Source organism: Podarcis vaucheri (assembly GCF_965113315.1).
Source record: "Podarcis vaucheri genome assembly, chromosome: 13".
Taxonomy (NCBI): domain Eukaryota; kingdom Metazoa; phylum Chordata; class Lepidosauria; order Squamata; family Lacertidae; genus Podarcis; species Podarcis vaucheri.
Window position 1 is genome coordinate 37,411,100 of NC_138751.1, and position 19,509 is coordinate 37,430,608.

Genomic DNA, 19,509 nt, shown 5'->3' on the forward strand with positions numbered 1-19,509 from the left:
ATAAGGCAGGCTAAGTTCCTGGTGAGGTGATCGCCTGGGTGAAGGAACGATTAAGAGGAACGAAGGACAGTGGCTCTGTGTGATACAGCGAATGGGTGGGGCTGGGTGGGGCCCCTCCTTAAACTCACAGGGAGCCTCTCATTCCAAACTACAGATGGGCAATCCCTCCCCCATCTACCTCAAGTTGATCTAGAAATGAATCAAAGAATTCCTGGAGGAGCAGGGAGGGATGCGTAAAGAATTCTGATTACCGTATTTTTTGCACCATAACACTCACTTTTTTCCTCCTAAAAAGTAAGGGGAAATGTCTGTGCGTGTTATGGAGGGAATGCCTACGGGTGGCATGCCTACGGATTTTCCTCCTCTAAAAACTACGTGCGTGTTATGGTCAGGTGCGTGTTATAGAGCGAAAAATACGGTATTTTCCAAGCCTGTCTGAGACAGAAAAAATTCTAAACTGAGGTGGAGAAGAATTTATTGGGTGGCTCTAAAACAGGCATGAGGGACGCGGGTGGTGCTGTGGTCTAAACCACAGAGCCTAGGACTTGCCGATCAGAAGGTTGGCGGTTCGAATCCCTAGGACGGGGTGAGCTCCCGTTGCTCGGTCCCTGCTCTTGCCAACCTAGCAGTTCGAAAGCATGTCAAAGTGCAAGTAGATAAATAGGTACCGCTCCGGCGGGAAGGTAAACAGCATTTCCATGCACTGCTCTGGTTTCGCCAGAAGCGGCTTAGTCATGCTGGCCACATGACCCAGAAGCCAGTAAAGCGAGATGAGCGCCGCAACCCTAGAGTCGTCTGCGACTGGACCTAATGGTCAGGGGTACCTTTATCTTTAAAACAGGCATAGGCAAACTCGGCCCTCCAGAGGTTTTTGGGACTACAATTTCCATCATCCCTGACCACTGGTCCTGTTAGCTGGGGATGATGGGAGTTGTAGTCCCAAAACATCTGGAGGGCCGAGTTTGCCTATGCCTGCTATAAAAGCTTTGAGGTGGGCTTTTCCAAGCCTGTCGTGGAATAACTTTGATCGCATCCTGGATAGTTCAGCTGGTTAGAATGTGGCACTGATAATACCAAGGCTGCAGGTTCATTCCCTGTATCTGTCAGCTGTGTATTCCTGCATTTGGGGGGGGGGGCTGGACTAGATGATACTCAGGGTCCCTTCCAACTCTACAGTGCTACAGTGCTGACATGGGGGGATCCCAGGGTTTCTCTTCCCTGGTCTGCTCTGAATAGAAGCAGAAGATCTCTCGCACATAGCACTCCTTTCCAGCCCTGTTATGGGAGGTTTCAAGTCATCATAGCCAGAGATGCTTAACCTCAAACACTTCTGCCTGCAAATCATGACCCATCTGAATGTCCTCCCTTATTTTTCACAAATTGCACAATACTTCCCTGACCCCAATTTGAAGGGAGCGGACGACTTACAAAAGAAATCAAACACCCTTACGATGTTCTCCAGAACATCTCACTTTTCCTCCCCTTTGTAAAGAGTACTTCCTGCTCCCCCCCCCCTAGTTCTCTTATTTAAAGAAGAGGGAGAAAAAGACAACATTGATGATTCAGGTGTCCTTGGCTACTCCACCATCTCCCAAGGCCAACTTTTGTAGTTCTTGCTTGGTTTCAGAAAGAGGCATTTGTGATTTCGGTGGTAATTACAGCAGAAGCATCAAGGATCGCATTCGGGTTGCTTTTTCGGTTCCCCTGCGTAGGAGTCGCCGGAAACGTCATCTCCTCCTTGGCACAGAAGAAGCGTGCCTTGTGACGGCATAATTAATGCTGTGCCAACGCTGGCAAATTAAGTGGCTCTGTGCACCGCCAGAATGACAGGAGAGTCACGTTCCCGATTAACACACTCCTCTTCTGGAGAGGAGAGTGGAGTGTGCCAAGCTCCAGCGAATGAAACACTGGGAGCCCTCTTTAAGTTTGCCATTGCCACTTTGAAGCCGTGCCTGCCCAACACCTGATGCCACGTACAATGTCAGATGTAGGGCAAGGGGGTGTGGCTTTCCCCCAAAAATCTTGAAAGCCATTTGGCCCACAGGTTCCCCAACCCGGCCTATGAGAGAGAGAGATGGCAGGGGGAGAAAACAACTCTTTTAATATGGGTCTTGCCCCATGCATTTTTAGCAAGTTCTTGTATTGCTCATAATTAGATGATCAAGTATTTTTAATAATTAAATCATAATTGATTCATCATGTAAATACATATATATATGTACATATGTGCATATACATATCTATATCTATATATATATATATAGATATAGAAGAAAAAGAAGAAAAAACTTCCTCTCTTTTCCAACACATGAAAGAAACAGGACATGAAATTAATTTTGCAGATTCCAAATTGCTCTTTAACATGGAACATCACCACAAGAGAATAATCATGGAAGCCATCGAGATAGAGAAACACCCTCACAACATGAACAAGCGTGACGACACGTCCCGCCTGCCAGACATCTGGAAATTAGCCCTCCCCACAAAAACCGACACCAGAACCAGAGACACACAGAACGCCGTCACCAATCAACCACACCAGACCCAAACCCAGACCCTCTCCACAGACATATTACAGACTCCATCCAGTAGCCAAACTATAGTGGCACCTCCGGATGCTGCACCCCCCTGCAATCCCTACACAGATCTGGCTGGCACAAGGCACAAAACCATAGCTCGCCCCTATACACGAAGCCAAGCCAGAGCACAACTAAATGCAGCACAGCCATCTTCTCAGAAAAACTCTTCACAAGCTCAAGAGGTCAAGACACGAAAGCTTTAGCAACTAATCTACACTTAATGACCCACCCAGTGATATTCTGAATATCACTCATGAAATCACCCAAGATATCCCTCAAGTAATTAAGGAACAAAAGAAGAAAAGGCACACTAATCTAGGAACTTCCTCTTTGCCCAGAACGTTGGAGGCTATACACCACACCCCTCAACAGTATTTATAGGAACTCAAACACCAGACTCTGCTCTGTTCCAGTAACAAGAAGCCGAAAGCACCAGCCTGAAGATGACGAATGAGACCTCGTCGAAACGTCGCACAGACACCCCTACTCTTACACGGGAAGACACCCGAAGACACCAAAACCTGCATTCCTGTACCCGTGAAAATCTACGAAAGCATATATATCTATATATATACACACATACATACACACACATATACATATACACATACACACACACAGTGAGCGGTACCTCGGGTTAAGTACTTAATTCATTCTGGAGGTCCGTTCTTAACATGAAATTGTTCTTAACCTGAAGCACCACTTTAGCTAATGGGGCCTCCCACTGCTGCCGCGCAATTTCTGTTCTCATCCTGAAGCAAAGTTCTTAACCCGAGGTACTATTTCTGGGTTAGCGGAGTCTGTAACCTGAAGCGTCTGTAACCCGAGGTACCACTGTATATATACATACGTGTGTGTGTGCGTGTGTGCATATATATATAGAGAGAGAGAGCCCTAAAATTAAATCATTCTGTTTGATTAGCAACTATTGTTATCTTTGTAAAAATTCCACAGCCCCAAATATCAGTACAGTTGCGTCTGCGCATGCGCGGGTTGTGATTTGGTGCTTCTGCGCATGCGCAAAGTGTGATTTAGTGCTTCTGTGCATGCGTGAGCACCGAAACCTGGAAGTAACCTGTTCCGGTACTTCCAGGTTCGGCGTGGTGTGCAACCCGAAAACGCGCAACCCGAAGTGTCTGTAACCCGAGGTAGAGCTACCTTTCAAAGTCAGTTAAACCAATTCAGTGATTAATTGCACAGTCCAATTTGTGTCTATTCAGAATCATGTCCCACTGAGGACCTACAGTACAGGCCAAACCGTATCTACACAGAAGAGCACCCTACTGAATTGAACAGGGCTTACTCCCAGGTAAATGTGGGGTGTGATTGCAGCCTTCCTCCCTTAGGCTGCTGTCCTGTATGTGTACACACACACTTACCCAGGAGTAAGCTGCATTGAACTATGTGGGACTTGCATGCATAAAATTGAGATGTAAACACTGGAACCCTGATAAAATAGAAAATTAAGCATGGAAAACAAACCAAAATCTGACTAATTTCTTCCGGTCGTTTGTGAAGCACAGCAACCCCGTTGACTTCCCGCAGCTCATCTCCAACATGAACAAGACCTAAAAGGCAGAGGAGGAGAAATATTAAAAAGAGCTTCCTTTCCAGGATAGAAAAAATCCCATTCATTCCTTGCAATAATATCCAACAGCTCACACAGAGGACAAAGCCTGCTTATTTCCAAAGCCTGTGCACAGAATGAGTGGAACAGAAAAACAAAACCTTCCATGTTCCATTAAATTCAATTAAAAGCACAACTTTATGTGTTTCCTGCTCAGCTATGAAACTCAATTGGTGACTTCAGGCCAAACCCTAGACCAGATTGGACAATAAACCATGGTTTATGAAGCCAGGAATGAGCAGCAGGGCAGAGTACTCCTCTCTGCCCTGCCCCATCTCCTGGCTTCTTTTTCTGCTTTGTTAACCTTCCCCAGCTCAGACGTAATGGAGAACCTCTGATTTAATACCTGCCAGGCACTTCAGATTGTGACGCGATGTTGGGCTTCAGCCTCCATCACTCCCATTGGCCACGCTGGCTGGGGCTGATGGGAGATGGAGTCCAACAAGCTTTCGAAGGCGCTACAAATCTGGAGGGCTTGCTGTATAGGCTTGATACAGTCTTCCAGCCCAGATGGTTGCAGGGAGGGAAATGTAAGTAAACCACTGTCCCAATGAAACAAAGCAAAAAAGCATAATGTGAGCATTATGGCATCATATCGTGACCTTTCCGAACAAATATGCAAGCCAACAATTTCCACCAGGCAAGGAGAAGACTGTGCAAAGCAATGGGGCTGCCCTTTGGAGAATAACATCTCCCATAATCCACTGCAACCCATCACACCGTTAGCCAAAAGTGCAGATGACAGCAAAGGTTGCAAGGTTTTTAGCTGGGGCAATCAGAGTAAGGTCCACTCTTTGACTGCTGATTCAGGACCCTAAACTGTGGTTTATATAATCAGCTTTTTATTTTGTTCTGTGTATATCACAATGAGCAGTACATGTGAAAAGGATCTAGGAGTCTTGGTTGACCACAAACTTGACATGAGCCAACAGTGTGACGCGGCAGCTAAAAAAGCCAATGCAATTCTGGGCTGCATCAATAGGAGTATAGCATCTAGATCAAGGGAAGTAATAGTGCCACTGTATTCTGCTCTGGTCAGACCTCACCTGGAGTACTGTGTCCAGTTCTGGGCACCACAATTCAAGAAGGACACTGACAAACTGGAACGTGTCCAGAGGAGGGCAAGCAAAATGGTCAAAGGCCTGGAATCAATGCCTTATGAGGAACGGCTAAGGGAGCTGGGCATGTTTAGCCTGGAGAAGAGGAGGTTAAGGGGTGATATGATAGCCATGTTCAAATATATAAAAGGATGTCACATAGAGGAGGGAGAAAGGTTGTTTTCTGCTGCTCCAGAGAAGTGGACACGGAGCAATGGATCCAAACTACAAGAAAGAAGATTCCACCTAAACATTAGGAAGAACTTCCTGACAGTAAGAGCTGTTCAACAGTGGAATTTGCTGCCAAGGAGTGTGGTGGAGTCTCCTTCTTTGGAGGTCTTTAAGCAGAGGCTTGACAACCATATGTCAGGAGTGCTCTGATGGTGTTTCCTGCTTGGCAGGGGGTTGGACTCGATGGCCTTTGTGGTCTCTTCCAACTCTATGATTCTATGATTCTTTTGTTGCTATCGCCGATGGCTGACGCAAATAAAGTTTCATTCAAATTCAATTCACAACGTTAGCAAGCTCCAGTGAAGAGCATATTTGGGGGCTGTGGGGGGAGAGGGTAACTTTCCAAGCTTGCTTTTTCTTAACCTTGGGTCTCTAGATACTGTTGGACTACAACTCTCATCAATCCTAGCCAGAATGGCCAGTGGTGAGGGATGATGGGAGTTGTAGTTCAAGAACATCTGGTGCCCCAAGGTTGAGAAAGGCTGTTCGAAGCTTCCAGATTGGCTGAATGGCTGTGGGTGGGGTGGAACCCTGAGCCAATCAGAGCACAGTTTGCACTCTCTAACTTCAACACAGGGAAACGGAAATCTAGCTGCTGAAGAGACCTACCGCTACGATCAGCAGCCCCTCCCCTCATGATCCGCGCCACAATCACAGCTCCAGTGTGCTCATCCCGCCTGATCGTCGCACCCTAGAATGCAAAGAGACAGACTAATAAAATCACGGAATTAGCAGAACTGGAAGAGACCACAGGGTCATCTAGCCCAACCCCCACATTGCAAGAATATTTTGCCCGATGTGGGGCTCGAACCCACAACCTTGAGATTCAGAGTCTCATGCTCGACCATCTGAGCTCTCTCAGCTGTCAACCATTGACACACAGCTCTTGGCTGGCCCACGAGAGCAGCACTGCAGGATACTCTCAGTGTTCCTTAATGCTTGGCTTTGAAGGATATAGTGGCAAAAAAAGCTCCCTATTTTATGCTGGTTAGATGGTTCTAGGATGCTGGGCACAGGCAGCCCTGCAGAGACTGTAGAGACCCTGCTGCAAAAATAAGAACGGGCCTTTGACTCTGGAACACTACACTACTGGCCTCTGAAATTTCCATTTACCTGTCCTTTTTAAAAAAAAAATTACTTTCCAAATATATACATTTCACTGATTTTACAATCATTTTGACATGTTAAAACTTGACTTCCTTCCCCTCTTTCTGTGGTTCCTTACATTTATTTTTAATATCTTCTGCATATCCAAATTAAATTAACTTACTCATTTATTTATCTTCTTTAAAAATATACTCTTACGTAGCTGCAGGTTATTACAATAATCCTGCCAGTGTTTTTATCTGTTTACAAGTTATCTGAAAAAATTCAATAAACCATTTCCATTCTTTTATAAAAAGTTTATCTTGATTTCTCATTCTTTCAATAAGTTTTGCCATTTCTGCATATTCCATAAGTTTTTGTATCCATTCTTTCTTTGCTGGGACTTCTGCTTCTATCCATTATGGGGGAAGTAACATTCTTGCCGCTGTAGTTGCATACATGAATAAATTTCTATACAGTCATACCTTGGTTTTCGAACAGCTTACCGTAGTTCTCAAACGTTTTGGCTCCCAAACACCGCAAACCTGGAAGTGACTCTTCTGGTTTGCGAACTATTTTTAGAAGCTGAACGTCCGACGGGGCTTCCGATTGGTTGCAGGAGCTTCCTGCAGCCAATCAGAAGCAGCGATTTGGTTTCCGAAGGTTTTGGAAGTCGAACGGACTTCCGGAACGGATTCCGTTCGACTTCCAAGGTACGACTGTACAATTTAGGTAGCTCTATCCCTATAGCTCCCAAGAGAATTATAAGGATTTTCCTGTCCTAGCTAAATGCACTCAATGTGGCAATGCCAGCCAATTGCAAAGGCTTTAAAATGAGATTGTGCAGAGGCTCAACTCATCTTAGAGTGAAATGGAACCTCGCTCTCCAGAAGCAATATCCATGCCCCCATACCCTGCTAGTGGAGCTTCCTGGAAATATCTGATTGGCCGCTGTGGGAAGCTAGATGCTGGCCTGTTCAATTCAGCAAGCTTTTTCTCCTGTTCTTGCAAGCCCTTTCGCTGCCTGGGGCACAGGCCGTGAGAATACATACGCACCAAAGGCTCTTTATTCTTCACCAGGCGAACTATTTTCACAGACTCCTCATCGAAATCTTCATCAATGTTGTCCGGCAAAGGAGGGAGGACAGGGTCAAAATTCTTCTGGGCAACCGTGTCGTGGACAGCAAGCATGGCCTTGGGGTTGCAAGGGAATGGGGAAGAGAGAGGAAAGAGGCAGCAGGGTGTAAGGAGACGGAAACGGATTCTTGCAGATTTCTAAGCAGGACCCATAAATCAACTAAAGCAGGTGTCAGGGAACTGCCATCGGCTCGGGGCGAGAGGGGGAAAGCCGGATGGATTACACAGAGCCCCCAAAGCAGCACCTCCTCAGCGGAGGAGAGTAACCACGCCTCCAGTGGAGAGGAGCGAGGCGGTGCCAGGACACTGCCTGGGCAAAGCGGGGAGGAGAGAGGTCTCCCATTACCCACGCCTTCCTTGCGCTGTAGGCTTCCGCGCCGAGAGGGGAGGCGCAGATTGGGTGTCAAGAAACTACTCTGCTGGGGAAGGTTTAAGGACCACCCACTCACAGATTCTGCCAGTGAATGAGCCAGCCACGGGAGAGTGGCGCTCTGCACAGAGAAAGTTTATTTTGGCATCAAAAGCACGGCTTCACAGCCGAGCAGGGAGGCATTTGCCTACTTGCTCTCGGGCAACCCCTTGGTACCCTAACAGCAGGCATAGGCAAACTCTGCCCTCCAGATGTTTTGGGACTACAACTCCCATCATCCTTAGCTAACAGGACCAGTGACACAATTTAGAACAGGTCAGCCACATCACTCAGCCACAAAAATACCAGCAGCACATTCCCAAACTATCTCAAGCACCCAAGCAGCAACACCAAAGTCAAAACAATTCAAAGGAGCTTGTCAGCCAATCATCCCTGCCTGGATTCCTTTTTAATCTTCTTTATTTGCGAAGCCTAAAAGATAAATCGTTTCTAAGAAAGAAAAAAAGAGAGCAATCTTTAAAAGACATTGGGGGGGGGGAGAATACATGAGGTTGGGCCTTATTGTGTAACTTATCATTCCAGAAAGGGAGTCCAATTTTTGACAAACTGTCATTTAAAAATCTTCAGAAGTTTAAAACTAATTGGAAATTGGAGCTACAGAAGATAACCTCCAAAATGCAGCTGCAGAACATTTTTTTCTGCTGTAAGGATATTAACAATTAGTTCTAAGTAAACTGTTTCAATACATTCATTCAAGGAGCGTAACAGGACAGCAAATGAAGACCTACTCAGAGTAGACCCACTTAAATCAATAGACAGTTACTTAAGTCCATTGATTTTAATGGATCTACTATAGAGTATGACTAACACTGTTGATCACCCGTTTTCGATTCTGTTTTCGCACATTTAAGTTCAAGATGTTAGTCTAATACCTTTGTTTTACTGTTCACGTTCAGAATACATGTCGACAAACAGCTTTTACAGCAGATCATCTTCTGCAAACATCAATCTGCGTATCTTTTTGTAACAGATACAAAAATACCTATGTGGAATTTGATACCATTAGCACATGACTTTGAAAAAGCTCCCTCGCTGGTCAGATATAATCAAAGGGAAACAAATATTGTTGCCAGCTTTCTAATAACTATGAGCAAGAGCGCCGCCCTAGTGGGGCATCCTCAGTAGTGTAGGTCGTAGAGGGGGAGACACAACTGGAAAGTCCCTGTTCCTTGTTCTCACCAGCCTTTGAAGTCTGGGGTACCTGAGCTAAAGGAGAATCTGCACCCTGGGGTATCCTGCTATACACTACTCGGGCTTTGAAGTTTAATATTAGCACTTTGAACTGGGCCCAGAAATCAAATGCAGCCAGTATCAGCTTCCCAATGAGGAAACCTGCAATATATACACACCTAAGAAATGTAACGTTTGAAGAGCAAGCCACTCTCAGTCCTGAGCCCTTATCAATAACAGGAGTAGCAGAAAGCTACCCACAGACCCAGTTCAGACATAATGCAAAACCATAGATTGTGCTTAAAAAAAAAGCTAAGAATCTACACCAAGCCATAGTTCAGAGACAGAAGTCTGCTTTCCTCCCCTGCCCCATCTACTCAGTATTCAGCTTTGCAAGCTCATCAGTTCATGCCTGTCCTCAGTGCTTTTTTTCCTTTAAAAAAATGTTTAGGGTTACTCTCATTTTTACTCAAGAAAACCACCATTTAATAGTTCAAATCGGAGGAAATAAATACAGTAAATCAGGCATAAGCAAACTCGGCCCTCCAGGTGTTTTGGGACTACAACTCCCATCATCCCTAGCTAACAGGACCAGTGGTCAGGGATGATGGGACTACTGGTCTGTAACCTAAAGCGTCTGTAACCTGAGGTACCACTGTAATTTTATTATGTGTACAATGTCCATCAGACTTGGTTGCCCCAGCCACTCTGGGTGGCTTCCAACATATATAAAAACATAATAAAATTCGAAACATTTAAAACTTCCCTATACAGGGCTGCCTTCAGATGCCTTCTAAAGGCTGTTCAGTCGTACCTTGGTTGCATTTGCCTTAGCAATCAAATGTTCTGGAAGCTGCTGGAGCCAATCAAAAGCCGCACCTTGGAAGTCGAACGTTTTGGAAGTCGAACGGACTTCCAGAACGGATTCTATTTGGCTTCCAAGGTACCATTGTATTGTTATTTTATCTCCTTGGCTCAGGGGGTCGCACAACTCCATACCCTCCAACATTTCTCCAATGAAAATAGGAAAGGGACGCGGGTGGCGCTGTGATCTAAACTACAGAGCCTAAGACTTGCCAATCAGAAGGTCAGCAGTTCGAATCCCCGCAACGGGGTGAGCTCCCGTTGCTCGGTCCCTGCTCCTGCCAACCTAGCAGTTCGAAAGCACGTCAAAGTGCAAGTAGATAAATAGGTACCACTCCAGCGGGAAGGTAAACAGCGTTTCTGTACACTGCTCTGGTTTGCCAGAAGCGGCTTAGTCATGCTGGCCACATGACCCGGAAGCTGTACGCCGGCTCCCTTGGCTAATAAAGCGAGATGAGCGCCGCAACCCCAGAGTCGGCCACAACTGGACCTAATGGTCAGGGGTCCCTTTACCTTTAACTCAGAAACCGGGACGGCTTCTGTAAATCCGGGACCGTCCCTTGAAAATAGAGACACTTGGAGGGTCTGTTAGTGCAGCACACCCACACAAGGACACCTGTTTCCAAATTGGGATTGCTGAACCCCAGGCCATCTTTAGTTCAGTCTCACTACCGCGCCCCCACCCCTGTAAGCATCCGCAACAGTATACTGTTGATGGTATATGAGCAATTGCATTTGCACAGCACCCTTGGAGAGATAATCTTCCTGGCGCATAAGATCCATGCGTGCGAGCGAGTGTGAAAAAGAACACCCTGCTTCCTTGGCTTTCTCTCTTCATTTCCCCTTTAAATTATCTTCCCCCAGCTTTTCCCGCATGTTTTATTAGATCGGCGATAAATCTAAAGAGAACATAATTTCTGTGCTTGCCTGGTATCATTAAATATTTCATACAGTGGATCTGAACTGGCAGCCAGCCATAAAGCTGCAGCAGAGACTTATGGAAGAAGTATTTTTCCACGGGATAAGTTGGCTTCCGAACAACTAAATGCATACCGATGATGGGGAAGGAGGGAACAACCAACTAGGCGGCAGCAATACACAGAGTTATTAGGAACCCTGAATGGTGGTGTTAGAACGCAATAAGGCTGCTTACACACCATACATTTAAAGTACACATAAAGCACACATCCCCAAAGAACTGGAGTTTACCCCTCATAGAGTTACAGTTCCCAGCACCCTTAAACTACAGTTCCCAGGTTTCTTTGCAAGGGCAAGCAATATTCATTAAATATATGGTGCGTACACGGCCTAAGAAACTGAATTTGAAAACTGAAACCCCATCTGCACTATAAATTTCAAGTAGTCTCTCACCGCTTTAAAGCAGTCATGGCTTCCCCACAAAGAATTCTGGGAAGTATAGTTTGTCACGGGTGCTGAGGCTTGTTAGGAGACCCCATTCCTCTCCCAGAGCTACCATTTTTCAAGGTGGTTTAACCAGCAGCCCTTCTGAGGGAACTCTTGGAATTGTAGCTGTGTGAGGGGAATAGAGGTGTCCTAATAAAGGTAAAAGGTGAAGGTAAAGGACCCCTGGACCGTTAAGTCCAGTTAAAGGTGACTATGGAGTTGTGTCACTCATCTTGCTTTCAGGCCGAGGAAGCCAGCGTTTGTCCACAGACAGCTTTCCGGGTCATGTGGCCAGCAGGACTAAACAGCTTCTGGCGCAACGGGACACCGTGACGGAAACCAGAGCGCATGGAAATGCCATTTACCTAATGCTGTTTTCCTTCCTGTCATAGCAGTACCTATTTATCTACTTGCACTGGCATGCTTTCGAACGGCTAGGTTGGCAGGAGCTAGGACAGAACAATGGGAGCTCATTCCGTTGCAGGGATTCAAACCGCCACCCGCTCCTCATAAATCCTAGCAGCCGCAGCAACTTGTACAGTGGTACCTCGGGTTAAGAACTTAATTTGTTCTAGAGGTCCGTTCTTAACCTGAAAGTGTTCTTAACCTGAAGCACCACTTTAGCTAATGGGGCCTCCCACTGCTGCCACGCCGCCGCTGCACGATTTCTGTTCTCATCCTGAAGCAAAGTTCTTAACCCGAGGTACTATTTCTGGGTTAGCAAAGTCTGTAACCTGAAGCGTCTGTAACCTGAGGTACCACTGTAGTTCCCAGAAGTCAAGGTTCCCCCCAAGTCTGCTACATGACCACCCTCTTGTATGGCGTTGGTGCCATCTTAGCGACATAAGCCCCAGCTCTCACCATCCAAATGCAAGATACAAGGAGAATTGATGCAGTAGAATATTGCAGATGCAGAGATCCTTTGGCCCTCTGGATATGGCAGAGCTACAACTCCCATCATCCTTGACCACTGGCCTGTGTGCTAGGGCCAATGGGAGTTGTAGTCCAGCATCATCAGAAGGCCCAAAGGATGCCCACACTTTAGACACACTCACACACCATCCCTCCCACTCCTCACCAACTGGGGAAGACCTTGTTGATTTTACTGGGTATAATCTATCCGGATTTCTATTTCTTTTACAGGTGATTTTATGGGGGGAGGGGGTGACGTGGAGGGGAAAACCAGTGCATAAAAGCAATCTTATTTCTCTGCACTGCCTCTCTCATTGCTAAATCCATTACAGACGGCTGCAACTGGAAATCATTTGAAAACGATTTTTCTTCATACCTTATAGCACCCTGGCGAACATGATTAAAACCCTGCTCTAAAAACCCTCCTCGTTATAGAGCCGTTTTTAATACCTAAAGGGCAAGGAGAGCAAAAGACCTTCCTCCTGCTGGGGGAGAATAAAGATCTCGCGCTGACAAGCAGGAAGTGGCCATTGATATTATGCATTCGGTGCTGTGGGGCAAGGAGCAGCAGGTTGCAGTGGGTGGGCAGGTTTGGTTAAACATCGGGGTGGGATAAGAAAGTACGGCTCAGCAGCACGGGACTAAACCGAGGCGTGGCAGTTTCTTGGTGCCACAAACGCCACTTGGTAATTATGCACAGGGCACATCATCTGAACATGTGCAGAGCGCCCTTCCATGTTCTCCGAGCAGCTGCAGCCACTCTCTCCTCTCTCTCCGCTGCACAAAATTAAGGATAAATTTTTCAACACATTTCTATCACCCAGGGTAGGTAACAGACCAAACGAACAGTAAAACGTGTCGTTGCATACATTGTAGCACTGGCAATAAACAATCAAGCATTAAAAGCAAACCGAAAAGATAAACAAACAGGAACAAGCAAAATGGTATTAAAACTATGCGTAAATCAACTGTATATGCAGCAGTGGAAGCGAGAAGCAGGCAGCAAAATTACCATCTTCCCAAATGCTTTTGGGTACTAGTCTGAGGATTCCCTCCCGATATCCTTTTTGTTGTGCATTTGTGATGATTTGTGTTCATGATGGTATGGGGAGGTTATGTGCGGGTCCATATTGTTTGCACCTACAACAGCCTCCGAGCAGGGAGACGGCTTTCTTTCCAATCTGTCCATCGCTGCTAAAATCCTGCAACATTTCATAGCAAAACTGCTCCAGGGAGTCAGGGGGGGTGTGAGTGCAAGATCGCTCCTCTGGATAACAACCAAGTGGTAAAACTGGGGAAGCACGGCAGAACAACTGATAAATCAGAATGATGTGCAAACTCACGCACCGTGAAATGTTGCGAAAAAACAAACAAACCACTAGTCTCACAGAACTACAATTCTCAATAATGGTTTGACAGTCATCCTTCCCAGGGAGCTCTGGGAAGTGTGGTTCTGAGATTATTATTATTTATATAAATTATTGTTGTTGTTATTATTATTGTTATTGTTATTAATACCGTGCCCATCTGGCTGGCTTTCCCCAGCCACTTTGGGCAGCTCCCAACAGAATATTAAAAACACGGTAAAATATCAAACATTAAAAACTTCCCTAAACAGGGCTGAGAGGGGAAAAGGAGTCACCTAACAACTTTCAGTACCCTTAATGAACTACAGTTCCCAGAATCCTTTGAGGGAAGCTGTGACTGTTTGAAGTGGTATCATAGTGCTGCAAATGGATGGTATGAAAATGATCTCAGAGAGGCTTTCTTTGGTCATCTTTCTACTGCTGAGTTCACACCCACACCCTACGTTCAAAACACTCTCTTTGACAATTGTGGCTTCCTATCAAGTTACAAGACCTGTGCACTGTAGCTTTGTGTCCCAATGACTCTCAGCAGCCTTAACAGACTACAGTTCCCAATATTGGGGGGGGGGCACAAGGATGCTTTCAATGTAGGGTACGGATGTGACCTTACACATTCACTCTGAGCAGCCGCCCACAGCAAAATCTCAGCAAACACCAACAGGAAATGATCTCCTTATAATGTTAGCCTTTTACATGTAAATTAAGCAGCGGCAAATGACTAGAATTGACAAGGAAATGGCCAAAAGCACAGTTGCTCCCCCTGCAACACCACCCCTTTCTCAAGCTACAGAACCGTTTTTTACCCTGAGATGAGGAGTGGAAAGCAACTGCAGCAGCTCTTTTTCGTCATTATTCATTGGCGTAGTCTGCAATTCCTCTATAACCTTAAAGAGAAAGAAAGAGAGATAGATCATCCATGCACAAGGCAGCATCTTAGTTTTCCCTTGCATTTTCAGGTCAATGTTTTGCTAATCTCAGTGCAAGCACATGTCAACGTCCACCTCTGCGGCATATATAAAACTCCCTGCAAAGGTACACAAGGCTGGGACGTAATCCAGCAGCACAGAAAGCTCTGATGTTCCATCAACCTCAATAACTCATATACACTAGGGATGGGGAACCTGCGGTTCTCCGGATTAGGTGGGACTCCAACTCCCATCACTGCTACCCAGCACAGCAAATGGTCAGGGGTTATGGGAGGTGTAGTTCAGGAACCTCTGGAGGGCAAAGGATTAGCCATCCCTCATCTCCCCTGACTGTCCATGCCTTTCCACAGTTTTAGGCATGAGTCTTTTTTTTAGCCCTACCTGGAGATAACAACATATGCAGCCTGCCAAATCAGACCAAGAGGAGCAAAGTGGCTGCAAAGGCCCCTCTGGGAATTTGCACGCTTGCATAGTCCCACTAAGCAATTGTTTGGTTTAGCGTGATGTGTCCACCTGGCCCATGTGTGCTACTAAATGAGAACAGAGACTAAGGTTGTGTACACACCATATATTCAAAACATACACACCCACACACCCACCAAATGATACTAGGAGCTGTAGTTTGTTCCCAGGATTACACAGGGGAAGAAGGAAATGTATGGTGTGTAATAATAATAATAATAATAATAATAATAATAATAATAATAATTTATTATTTATACCCTGCCCATCTGGATGGGTTTCCCCAGCCACTCTGGGCAGCTCCCAACAGAATTAATGACAATAATAATAAAAAATGATAAAACATCAGACATTAAAAACTTCCCTAAACAGGGCTGCCTTCAGGTATCCTCTAAAAGTCAGGTGGTTGTTTATTTCCTTGACATCTGGTGGGAGGGCATTCCACAGGGCGGGCGCCACTACCAAGAAGGCCCTCTGCCTGGTTCCCTGTAACCACACTTCGTGCAGTGAGGGAACCGCCAGAAGGCCCTCAGAGCTGGACCTCTGTGTCTGGGCTTAATGATGGGGGTGGAGACTGTGTGTGTGCTGTGGGGAAATGATGCTCCAGTCAAAAGATAAAATCCCATCTTTGCTAGGTGAGCAAAGGGTTAGGCACTCTGTGAGGTCATGTCCTCTGCTTGCCCAGGCAGGAAGGGTAACAATAGGAAGCTAATCCTTATCACTTCCTCCCACCTGAGGAACACTTCCTTTCTCACCATGCAGATGTATAGGCTCCATCTTTGGTCTCAACCAGGGTTTCCTAAACTTGGGTCTCCAGGTGTTTTTGGACTACAATTCCCACCATCCATAGCTAGCAGGACCATGGGTCAGGGGTGACGGGAATTGTAGTCCAAAAACAGCTGAAGACCCAAGTTTGGGAAACCCTGGTCTAAACCATTTATTTTGTAATCCAAAAAGATATTCTACCTGACTTATTTCACTGCTATTTTCTGTCTGCAACTTTATGTAAGTAAACAATATTTTTATATTTTTACATTGCAGACTTCTGTGTTGTTATTTCATTTGGAGGGATAAATAAAGGGGAAGATCCCGTCTGCCGAAAGGCATCCTGGATAATTACAGAATGCTACACAGCTTCGCCTGGCTTTCCATATTGATGCTATAAAGCACAGTACAGTCATACCTCGGAAGTCGAACGGAATCCATTCCGGAAGTCCATTTGACTTCCAAAATGTTCAGAAACCAAGGCACGGCTTCTGATTGGCTGCAGGAAGCTCCTGCAGCCAATTGGAAGCTGCGGAAGCCACGTCAGAAGTTCGGGTTCCAAAGAACATTCGCAAACTGGTACACTCACTTCCGGGTTTGCGGCGTTCGGGAGCCAAAACGTTCAAGTCTCAAGGCGTTCGTCAACCAAGGTACGACTGTATATTTTTGACTCTGCTAAACTAGATGCTAAGTGGAAAGATAACAAATAAGTAATATATCCTATCCTACCTTCCAAATCCATCCCAACATATGCAGCATAAGAGGGCATATTAGAAGCTGGGTAGAACAACTATAATACATGAGATTCAGTTACTCCTGGATATAAGACTATAGAAAGAAAAAAGCTTAGGCCTGTCTGGAGGCGGTGTTGCTCGCTTATGGCAAAGGCACCAGAGAGTCTAATAAATTATAAATTGTGCAACATTTTGCAGAGAGAGAGAGAGAGAGATCTCAGATGGAAAAGTTACTCTCTGCAGCACCATCAAATCACTAGGAAAAAAATGGTGGCAGGGATAAGTTAACACAGGGGTTGGAAAGCTTTTCTGCCAGCGGGCTGCATCGCCCGCACACAGGAGCGCATGCACCTGTGCGCATGCACACACGACCAACACTCTTTCCCCGCTGACTTTTGGAGCCATTGCAGCGGAGCAGGCGGCGTCTGAGATTTCCTATTGGCTGCAGAAGCTTCCTGCAGCCATTAGGAAGCCGTTGCTGCATCCTGGAAGTCAGTCCCTGCACAGAGCTAAACAGGCATACCGCACCGGTTTACCTCCACGCGGGAGGACCATAGTATGCCTACCGCTGAGTTAACACCACAATGCCAAATAAAAGTTGCAGCTTGTGCGTAGCAACAGATTCCAGTTGAGTCAGGAGGGAGCTGGATGTGCTTTATCATCACAAGTAGGACTGGGCGATAACTGGTTTTTACTACAGTGGTACCTCGGGTTACATACGCTTCAGGTTACAGACTCCACCTAACCCAGAAATAGTACCTTGGGTTAAGAACTTTGCTTCAGGATGAGAACAGAAATCATGCTCCAGTGGCGTGGCAGCAGGAGGAGGCCCCATTGGCTAAAGTGGTGATTCAGGTTAAGAACAATTTCAGGTTAAGAACGGACCTCCAGAACGAATTAAGTACTTAACCCGAGGTACCACTGTATTGTGCTATATCACCAGCTAAACATCACAACATATTGATATGTCAAAAAAATTGAAATAAGGAAGGAACTACGCAGAGGCGAACAGGACAATGTCCTGGCAACTGCTACTACTTGTCTAAAATGGATAAATGATACTATCAATCACCTCGTAGTTATTTTCAGCAGCAGGCAAGTCAAAATGCATCCCAGCAGGACTTTTGGTTTGGGGCTTGGCTACCAAATGGTGGTATTCAGGACAATCTACAGAGGCAGAATCAACAATGGCGGGAGAGGGGGGGTATTAGAAGCAGCAGCAGCCTGTGAAGCCTCACCACGGCAGTCAGAGGCAGTGGCAGTAGCGGCGGCCTGCGAGGACTTGTGGTGGCAGCAAGAGACGGTGGCAGATGCAGAGGTGGCCTCTAAGGCCTCACTGAGGCAGGTTGCCACAGCTCCTGCCACTACCTCCCACTACCACCAAGAGGACTTGCAGGCCGCCGCCACTTCTTGCAAACCACGGCCGAGGCCTCGCAAACCCCTTATAGACTTTTCATGTGGGGTGGGAGGATAACTTCTGACATCTGGGCTTGAAGCGAGACTTTATCAGCCACGACCCAGCCATTCTTGTGGCTCCTCTGCCCTGACAGAGTTTCTGGCTACCACAAAAGTCTTCAGGGTTCGGTAAATGGGGTGAGGGCCTTGGCAGGTGCGCAGTGGCGCCAAACTCCGACGCCAGCCCTGAACACACATGCTCAGAAGGAGGCAACGCTTGCATTTTCAACTAGACACTTACGTCTTCAGCTAGAGCCGAGGCGCTGTGCAGTACTGGGACCGGGCTCTGCCTTTCATAATGGCACAACTTTTCGTGAATCTGAAACAGAAGGCAGACACAAACACATACAAAATATCATGTTCAAGCGGTGGTCATTTAAATGGGGCAGGGGCAGATGTGCAAAGCACTGTAGGCCAAAACACAAGCGCCAAAGACATTTGGAGACAGGCACTTTTCTCACAGAATCGTAGAGGTGGAAGGGACCACAAGGGTCATCTAGTCTGACCCCCTGCAACGCAGGAATCTTTTGCCCAATGTGGGGCTCGAACCCACAACCCTGATTCTCGTGCTCTACCGACTGAGGTACCATATTGATACCTGTTGATATGCTAAAGCCACAAGCCTCTGAGCCAAAACAGGCAAGCGGAAGCACTTGGTCTTAGAGAAAATATAGATATAGTGGCCATAGAAGAAACCTGGTGGAACTGGGAGAACTGGGAGATCCAAAGCGGAAAGGCCTTCTTCCCTGTAGCCACCTGCCACATCTCAGATGGCGGAAAAACCTGGAGGAGTGTTGGAAGAGCAATAGCAGGGATGATTCAGTATGTAACTTAAGGGTTAATTCTATTAGCATTAAGGTAGGCTGGCTAATAATAATAATAATATTTTTTTAAAAAAAATATTATTTATACCCCGCCCATTTGACTGGGTTTCCCTAGCCACTATGGGCTGCATTAAAACATTAAACATTAAAAGCTTCCCTAAACAGGGCTGCCTTCAGATGTCTTCTAAAAGTCTGGTAGTTGTTTTTCTCCTTGACATCTGGTGGGAGGGTGTTTCACAGGGTGGGCGCCACTACCAAGAAGGCCCTCCGCCTGGTTCCCTGTAACTTGGCTTCTCGCAGTGAGGGAACCGCCAGAAGGCCCTCCTTGGAGCTGGACCTCAGTGTCCGGGTAGAACGATGGGGGTGGAGACGCTCCTTCAGGTATACTGGACCGAGGCCATTTAGGGCTTTAAAGGTCAGCACCAACACTTTGAATTGT

General features: G+C 46.3%; 1 protein-coding gene across 5 annotated transcripts in view; it reads right to left on the bottom strand.

Annotated features, from left to right (window-relative positions):
• Positions 1-19,509, bottom strand: part of MPP3 (MAGUK p55 scaffold protein 3) — an 85,317-nt gene that overhangs the window by 50,425 nt on the left and 15,383 nt on the right. For all 5 annotated transcript variants that reach the window (XR_014212739.1, XR_014212740.1, XM_082194392.1 and 2 more), the window contains exons 4-8: positions 18,488-18,565; positions 14,708-14,788; positions 7,677-7,814; positions 6,144-6,225; positions 4,062-4,147 (exon numbers count right to left, since the gene is read on the bottom strand). Coding sequence is in view for 3 of the 5 variants with exons in the window: in XM_082194392.1 (XP_082050518.1) it covers positions 4,062-4,147; positions 6,144-6,225; positions 7,677-7,814; positions 14,708-14,788; positions 18,488-18,565 (465 nt within the window). In the remaining 2 variants the exon portion in view is untranslated. The remainder of the gene's footprint in view (positions 1-4,061; positions 4,148-6,143; positions 6,226-7,676; positions 7,815-14,707; positions 14,789-18,487; positions 18,566-19,509) is intronic.